At 46.5% G+C, this 8,736-nt stretch overlaps 1 protein-coding gene across 4 annotated transcripts; it reads left to right on the top strand.

The window, feature by feature from the left end:
* Positions 1-92: 92 nt before the first annotated feature.
* On the top strand, positions 93-7,861 carry LOC123991388 (mediator of RNA polymerase II transcription subunit 16-like). Of its 4 annotated transcripts, none has more exons than XM_046292951.1 (16): positions 93-152; positions 487-720; positions 928-1,035; positions 1,190-1,359; positions 1,843-2,124; positions 2,404-2,553; positions 2,816-2,921; positions 3,199-3,354; positions 3,716-3,936; positions 4,324-4,530; positions 5,158-5,368; positions 5,641-5,774; positions 6,194-6,386; positions 6,626-6,842; positions 7,116-7,199; positions 7,452-7,861. In XM_046292951.1, the coding sequence occupies exons 2-16, from the start codon at positions 579-581 to the stop codon at positions 7,576-7,578; spliced, it is 2,508 nt and encodes an 835-aa protein (XP_046148907.1). In that variant the 5' UTR covers positions 93-152; positions 487-578; the 3' UTR covers positions 7,579-7,861. The 4 variants fall into 4 exon arrangements, with proteins under 4 accessions (XP_046148907.1, XP_046148914.1, XP_046148924.1 ...); XM_046292958.1 differs by having other exon boundaries at positions 110-126; XM_046292968.1 differs by having other exon boundaries at positions 136-720; positions 931-1,035.
* The last annotated feature ends 875 nt before the right edge of the window (positions 7,862-8,736 follow it).

Below are 8,736 nucleotides of genomic sequence, written 5' to 3'. Positions count from 1 at the left end.
TTATTCATTTTCGATGAAATTGTACTCTACCAAATACATTTCTAACGTTTTTACAAAAGAATAAGGCTGCAGGCAACTGAAAATACGCCTAAATTCGCTTGTCAGGGGTCCTACCGCACCATCTTTGTATGTAACATTTTGTAGGATGAATGGTAGAGTAAATGTATTTATTTAACGTTAGAGATTTAAAATCTAACCCACTACCTCTATAAATAAGGCATTTAGCTATATTATTAGAAGTTCGTTTGTAGTTGCTTCATGATTTGGTTCTAACGTACTACATTATCATATTGCTAGCTAACGTTAGCTCTATAAACCAGCTAATGGAAGTAGCAGCTAATGCGTTTTAGCTAGCTGTATACATATAACTACGTTGACTAACACAGTAGCTAACCTAACTAACATAGGTGACAGTGTTAGCTCGAAGAAGACTGATGCAAGTAACGTAAATTTGACATCGAATTCTGTGTCTTGTTTGTGATATAGCTGCAAAGTGCAATCAAGTACATGAAGGTGACTGAACATTTCTCTGATTGGACAAGGACACTTGCACAACCAGTGGAAAAGCATATGGTTGAATGATGGAGGTTGCCTATGTTTGTGAGTGGGAGAAGAGACCCAAGAGCAACCACTATCCTTCCATCCCACTGGTGTGTGCCTGGTCCTGCAGGAACCTCGTTGCCTTTACCACAGACCTAAAAAATGAGGAAGACGAGAAAGGTACACAAATGTGCTTGGTACTGATCTTGTGACCATTTTGTTGTGTGTAGCAAGAGCACAGTAGGAATGTGAAATGGAACAAATCGCATTGCCAGTATCAGGTTTGATCCCATATATCTGTTTAGAATTTTGCATATGTAACTCAATGCCTCAACTTGATTAGCAGAACATGCACTGCAGTGATCACAGTGATTTGCTTTATTTCAGAAGTCAGTCATATGGTCCACATCATTGACACAGAACACCCATGGGATGTGTACTCCATTAACTCTGGACATGGCGAGGTCATATCCTGTCTGGAGTGGGACCAATCAGGTGGGTCAACATAGTAACCACCAAAACTACTCTTAAAGGTGCAACTGCCCTATCAGTCCAAGTAGACTGATGTGGAACTCAGTACAATGCCAAGAAGTGTCCCTAGTGTATTGAGTTAAAATGTGTGTGAACCTATGACTACGTTCATTCATAGGTTCCAGGTTGCTGTCTGCTGATGGAGATGGGCAGATCAAGTGCTGGGCGATGGCAGATCACCTGGTGAACAGCTGGGAGAGTTCACTAGGGAGTGCAGAGGACGGAGACCCCATCATAGCTCTGTCCTGGCTGCACAATGGAGTTAAGCTGGCTCTGCATGTGGAGATGGTAATGGTCCTCCAGCTTGTTCTCATCTTCACACAGTCTACCATCTCTTCTTAACTGTCTGTGTGGACCTTATGATTTATTACCATGTCAGTATTTTATAGACCAGTTTAAAGATCTTTTTTTATAAGACATTTTAGTCATCCAGAGCGACTTACAGGAGCAACTAGGTTAAGTGCCTTGCTCAAGGGCACATCAACAGAATTTTCATCTAGTCGGCTCAGGGATTTCAACCAGCAACCTTTCGTTACTGGCCCAACGCTCTTAATCTCTAGTCTAAGCTACCTCTTGAGATAAGACAATACTGTATATGCCATTATTTGGCAGGGGGTGCTGTACACTGGCTGTGGAGCACTGCACACAACAGCATTTAACAAGCATATAACAATATATACTAGGACATATAACTGTAATTTGCCACTTCGTTTGTTGAAATGTGCCACACCCCACTCTCGCTCTACCTCTCCTCCAATCTTCCTCCCCCAGTCGGGCTCCACCAATTTCGGTGAGAAATTTTCACGGGTCAAGTTCTCACCGTCACTCACGCTGTTTGGGGGAAAGCCCATGGAGGGCTGGCTGGCAGTGACAGTGAGCGGCCTGGTCACTGTGTCCCTGCTGAAGCCCAACGGTCAGCTGCTCACAGCCAGCGAGAGCCTGTGTCGCCTGAGGGGCCGCGTAGCCCTGGCCGACATCGCCTTCACCGGCGGGGGTAACATTGTGGTGGCGGCCACGGATGGCAGCAGCTCATCACCTGTGCAGTTCTACAAGGTATGTATTAGCTAGCGATGATATTACACAATTATTTTTGTTATTCTTATCATTACTGGCTACCACAAGAAGTGCTAGCCAGTCGCCTTGTCTCAGAAAAGTCTGGCAAATAATACTGTTCAAATGCTAACGCTTTTTATTTTCTTGTAAAGAGCGTTTACCATCCGATAATGTGAAGTTTTACTCCAACATACGTTATTAAGTAGTGCTAGAATTGCAATAATATCACTGACTTTTCGTGATTTTAAATTTCCGTTGTTGTCCCAACTCTACATCAAGGTGTGCGTGAGCGTGGTCAACGAGAAGTGTCGCATCGACACTGAGCTGCTGCCCTCGCTCTTCATGCGCTGCACCACGGACCCGGTCAGGAGAGACAAGTACCCGGCTGTCACACACCTCAAGTTCCTCACCAGGGAGAACTCGGAGCAGGTGAGAGAGACACTGTGAACACGTTGCTTTCCAAGTGTCCTTTATCTTGAATTCTTTCCAGCTTTATCACTTACCAGTATGCCAAATGTGCATTCAAACAGTGTAGTGTGTGTGTGTGTGTGTGTGTGTGTGTGTGTGTGTGTGTGTGTGTGTGTGTGTGTGTGTGTGTGTGTGTGTGTGTGTGTGTGTGTGTGTGTGTGTGTGTGTGTGTGTGTGTGTGTGTGTGTGTGTGGACTAAACCACAATATGAATACTCTTTTAGGTGCTGCTGTGTGCCTCCAGTCAGATGGGCAGCATCGTGGAGTGCTGGTCATTGCGGAAGGAAGGCCTCCCTGTCAATAACATATTCCAACATCGTTCACCAGTAGGTAAGGCAGAGAACGATAAACCAAGGAAGAGCACACTCAACCCAATTATAAGTATTACTGTAGGTCACTTATGGCATCTCAATATTTTGAAGTTGTTTCCAATTGTTGTCCACTTTAAAGAACTGAACAGGTGACAGTAAATTCCCTTTTAGGCATCCTCCATTTTATTTTCAGATCAATGCAGTTAAAGGAAAGGAGACGATACATTATTCTACAATTGAGATGCCCCCATAAAGAGACACCCCTTACTCACCCTTTCCTCTCTCCATCCCCACAGTGGGCGAGAAACAGCCGACGATCCTGAAATGGCGCATCCTCTCGGCCACCAATGATCTGGACCGCGTGTCGGCCGTGGCTCTGCCAAAGCTGCCAATCTCCATCTCCAACACTGACCTAAAGGTGGCGTCGGACACCAAGTTCTGCCCAGGCCTCGGTATGTGCTGATGCCAAATAACCCGTCATTCCCCCTCCAGATCTACTATTGAGCACTCCAGGTGGCAGCGTACACCTTTACAGAATGGTGGTTTGTAGCTCTATTAAACCTACCAAAGAAAGTGTTTCTATGCTCAAGATACATGTTAGGGAAGTGGTACCTACATGGATGTGTCCCACACAATATAGTAGTAGTAACAACACAGTAGCAACACATAATGCATAATGGCAGAGAAAGTGATGAGTGGAATGTTATACACTTACTGTGTTGCCCCTGTCTGTGCTGCTGGGGTCATTCTCAATGCCTCCCTCTGGAGATCAATAAAGTGAATTCAATTGATTGATGTGGTGGTCCCTCCCAGGCCTGGCTCTAGCCTTCCACGACGGCAGTATCCAGATCCTCCACCGGCTGTCCCTTCACACCATGGGCGTGTTCTATGGATCCTCCTCGGGCTCCTCCCAGCGGCCCGGTGATGAGCCGGCCATAAAGCGACAGCGCCCCGGCGGCCCAACCGTCCACTTCAAGGCCCTGCAGTTCTCCTGGACCTCACTGGCCCTGGCCGGAGTGGACAACCACGGCAAGGTGAGAGTGCAGCAATGCGTTGAGATCCTTTGACTGTGATCTTACATGTCTCACAGTACGATATCAGCACCTCATCCCCCTTTTATAAAGATGAGAAAGCTATTCCGGATTTGAGGTTGTAAAGCTTAGATGGCTTAAGTTTTTGAAAAAGGGAAAAATTGTCCCTTGAATACACACCCCAGCCATTGGTGTTAAATCTTACAGGAGTTTATGGTCTGCAGGCAATAATGTATGAAACAAATACAATAAATGTATCCTCTCTTACAACAACAAACTGTTCATGTCCTTATTCATGACTTGTGTCCGTCCCCGACCATCCCTCAGATATGAACAATATTTGTATCCATATTTTTCATATCTCTCTTTTGGCTCTTCTTCCCTTCTCAGCTGCACATGATTCGCGTATCTCCATCCATGGGCCAGATGCTGGACATGAACACACTTCTGCGCCACCTGCTGTTCCTGCTGGAGTACTGCATGGTGACAGGCTACGACTGGTGGGACGTGCTGCTCCACGTGCAGCCTGGCATGGTCCATAACCTGGTGGAGAAGCTGCATGAGGAGTACATGAGACAGAACCAAGCCCTGCAGCAGGTAGGTGGACCATTATGAGCCAGAACTAAGCTCTGCAGCAGGTAGGTGGACCGGGATGAGCCAGAACCAAGCTCTGCAGCAGGTAGGTGGACCATGATGAGCCAGAACTAAGCTCGGCAGCAGGTAGGTGGACCATGATGAGCCAGAACCAAGCTCGGCAGCAGGTAGGTGGACCATTATGAGCCAGAACCAAGCTCTGCAGCAGGTAGGTGGACCATGATGAGCCAGAACCAAGCTCTGCGGCAGGTAGGTGGACCATGATGAGCCAGAACTAAGCTCTGCAGCAGGTAGGTGGGTCATGATGAGCCAGAACCAAGCTCTGCAGCAGATAGGTGGGCCATGATGAGCCAGAACCAAGCTCTGCAGCAGGTAGGTGGGTCATGATGAGCCAGAACCAAGCTCTGCAGCAGGTAGGTGGACCATGATGAGACAGAACTAAGCTCTGCAGCAGGTAGGTGGGCCGTGATGAGCCAGAACCAAGCTCTGCAGCAGGTAGGTGCGCCATGATGAGCAAGAACCAAGCTTTCAGTCAGACAGACTGAAATCTGTTGTAAACTAATTTGTGACAATAGATGGAAGTGTTTTTGTTTGTTTGTTTTTCTAATATCCAGTATCTGTGTGTGGAAGGTGCTCTCGACACGTATCGTGGCGGTTAAGGCCTCCCTCTGTAAGCTGTCATCGGCCACAGCTGCGCGAGCCTGCGACTTCCACGCCAAGCTCCTCCTCATCGCCATTAGCTCCACCCTCAAGTCCTTGCTGAGACCCCACGTCCTCAACACTCCAGACAAGAGCCCCGGGGACAGGCTGGCAGAGATATGTTCCAAAAACACTGACACTGGTAGGAGGACTAGCATCACTACCATGTATACCTGTATAATCAATGAATAGACGGATTCCACTTCTGACACCAATTTCACTTAACGCGAGGCTGAAAAAAATGAATTATTGTCCGTTTTAACTGAACAGGACTTTTGTTATTGTTGAACAGACTAAAGGCTAAGGCTGCGTTGTTTGCCGTCCTATTAGCTTGCTAGTATCTACAGTGCGTGTCGTTTTTATTTGAAGACTTCAGTGATTCTGGTGAAGATTGACCTTCCACCCCCTCCATAGATATCGATAAGGTGATGATCAACCTGAAGACGGAGGAATTTGTGCTGGACGGCCCCCCTCTCCAGTCTCTGCAGCAGCTCATCCAATGGGTGGGAGACTTTGTGCTGTACCTGATGGCCAACCTACCCAATCAGGTGTTTTTTTTTAATGAATCGAGCTACCAATGTAGGCCTTTCACAGAGCTACCAATGAAGGCCTTTCACAGAGCTACCAATGAAGGCCTTTCACAGAGCTACCAATGTAGGCCTTTCACAGAGCTACCAATGTAGGCCTTTCGATGAGCTACCGATGTAGGACTCTCACAGAGCTACCAATGTAGGCCTTTCACAACATGCTGAAAAAGGGTGCATTGTTACTCCAGAAACACTTTAATAAGATATGATATTGAAACAATGTAGTGTTCAATCAAATGTAGAGGTGGTGCTAGTAAAGTGTTCTTCTGTCTGTCTCTGTCCTTCTGTATGTAGAGCTGATGCTAGAATAGAGTGTTACTCTGTCTCTGTCTGTCTTTCTGTGCTATCTACCTCTTGTTTTAACCCTTGTCCTGTCTCAGGGCTCCGTCGTGCGTCCTGGCTTTGGGTTTCTGCGTGACGGTTGGTCCCTGGGTATGCTGCGGGAGATGATGGTGATGATCCGCATCTGGGGCCTTCTGAAGCCTGGCTGCTTGCCCATCTACACGGCCACCTCAGACAACCAGGACAGCATGTCGCTGCTCTTCCGTCTGCTCACCAAGCTCTGGCTCTGCTGTAAGGATGAGGAGAACATGTGTATCTGTGGACTATATATTATGTGTATGTAGCTATGTTGCGTTAAATGTGCCAGAGATGCCTTAAGTTATAACAGTGTCATCAGTCTGTGTCTGTCTGTATATGAGTCTACTCTGTCCATTCTTCTGTCAATGTGTCTATGCATCTGTTTAGACCTTACGGCCATCAATCTGTCTCTGTATGTGAACCTGGCCTTCATCCATGTATCCCCCTTCCAGCTCGGGACGAGGGCCACCCCCAGGAACCAGATGAGCCGCTGATAGACGAATGCTGCCTGCTGCCCAGCCAGCTGCTGGTGCCCAGCATGGACTGGCTGCCCGTCAACGACGGCATCATCTGCAAGCTGCAGGGCAAGCACCCGCTGCGGCTTCAGTTTGGCAAACCCTACAGCCTGCCAGGTCTCAACTCCACACCCCAGGTGGAGGTCTTCTCCAGGTAAGAGTGAGGCCTCAGGAGAGGGCTAGATGGTATTCAGGAGAAAAGGTGTTTCTGCCACCTGGTAGGCTCTTTAGGGTTAGAAGTAGGTGTAGTGCTCTTGGCATTTAGCCCACTCTTGGCATTTGGCCCAGATGGCACTCAGTTGTCCTTTTGACATCTGTTTATAGTAAATGTGCTTCTGTTTAATATTGCTAATATTACAGTCAAAGCTCAGGTGAAGCCTTCCTGGCAGATGCCATTGGTCAATATATTCATTGTGTGTGTATCTAGGAGCCCGGGGGTTCAGAGGATGGATCATCTACGTTGTCTCTACATGGGAGTCTGCCCCACAGAGGACAGCAAAGCCTGTACCAGGTCAGACACCACACCACTTCCTCTATGACCCACTCCCCAACACTTCCTGCTTTTCCTTCATTTTTATATCACTTTACGTTTTCATTATTTTTAAGAACCTTTTTTTTTGTCCAAGTAACAATTTTCCCGGTGTTGCTTTTTCAGTCTGACCATGCCTGTGTTGACATTCACTCTCTCTCTCTGCCTACCTTTCTTTTGGTGGCTTTCCACCTTTTTAATTGGCTCTCTCTTTCTCTCCCTCCCCCATCTCAGGTGTGGCTGTGTGACTATGCTCCGCTCGCCTAACAAGACCAACGCCATGAAGCAGTGGGAGCAGCGCTGGATCAAGAACTGCCTTTGTGGAGGCCTTTGGAGAAGGATCCCCTCCACACTGTCCTGAGATCTGTCCTGAGACCATTATCACCGCAAACCCTGACCTCAGGTCAGCCTTTGGACACTAGCCTGCATGACACTGCTGCCTCTTAGCAGATCTCTTTGGGGGACAGATGAAGTACAGGATATCCATAGGGTTGTATTTCAAAGATCGCTGTTTGGAGAGGCGGTGATCGTGCCGTCATTGGGGTTAAATGTGCCAGAGATACCTGTAAATAGGACCACGTGTTTTTTATGTCTCTTTATATTCAAACCTGTGTCAAGAAAATAAACCTTATTTGGTGACCTTATGGTTGAGCGGTGTGGCTTTTCTCTTCAAATCCTATTTGAGATCTGGACACGTTTGCTCCTATTTTCATGTAAATATTGCATTTATGTCAATGGGAGATGATAATTAGGATTGGTCCTTGGTGGATGATTGTTTGTTTCGATGTAGTTAGAATGTGGCGACTAGACTATTGTCTATTGTGCATAGAGCCTAACCTGGCTTTAGTCTTGTCATGTGCACCAGGGATTAGACGAAGGAACTAGTAATAATAAGCAATACTATTCACGTTAAAAAGTGAAATATGGGTGATATTTGATAAATGCGTCTCAAGGCTAGAAGTATCAGAACCCCTAGAAAGTTAGTTGTAACCTTGGATATGACTGGGCAAAGTGTTAAGATTAGGAAAGACATCTGTTTTATAATACACAAGAACACAGCAAGAATGTCTGATTGTGTAAGGGTCTTGTCTAAAGGACTGTCCTTTGCCCCCACATACTCAACTAATTAATTCATTACAAAGATTGACCTATTTTGTTTCTACAGCAATCTACATCTGAAGGCCAGGTACAAGCAAAACATCTCCAACTACAGAAACCAGTGTTTCAGGTCAGGCAGTTGGTATCCTCAAAAACAACTTCCACCTTTTGTTGCATTGTCCAGAATGCCACACTAAATACATTTACAAAGAAGGTGAATTTTGATGTGGAGAATCTGTCTTAAGGGTCAAATGGACTCCAACCAAACACGACGTAACCTTTCTAAGACAGAGAGGCATACATTTGAATCATTGTCCAAAAATGGATGGATTGTGGTTTAACTAAGCAGACCAGGGTGGCGCTACACTGAAATGAAAGGGATCCTCACAGAAGCTAAGGAGAATAACTACATTCCAGACAA

Source organism: Oncorhynchus gorbuscha, linkage group LG02, assembly GCF_021184085.1.
Source record: "Oncorhynchus gorbuscha isolate QuinsamMale2020 ecotype Even-year linkage group LG02, OgorEven_v1.0, whole genome shotgun sequence".
NCBI classification, from domain to species: Eukaryota; Metazoa; Chordata; class Actinopteri; order Salmoniformes; family Salmonidae; genus Oncorhynchus; species Oncorhynchus gorbuscha.
This window is presented reverse-complemented; position numbering and strand designations above follow the sequence as displayed.

Coding starts and splice junctions, on each gene's coding strand:
- LOC123991388 (XM_046292951.1), top strand. CDS start 579: ATGATGGAGGTTGCCTATGTTTGTGAGTGGGAGAAGAGACCCAAGAGC. Junction 721..927: donor AAATGAGGAAGACGAGAAAG/GTACACAAATGT, acceptor GCTTTATTTCAG/AAGTCAGTCATATGGTCCAC. Junction 3,937..4,323: donor GAGTGGACAACCACGGCAAG/GTGAGAGTGCAG, acceptor TTCCCTTCTCAG/CTGCACATGATTCGCGTATC.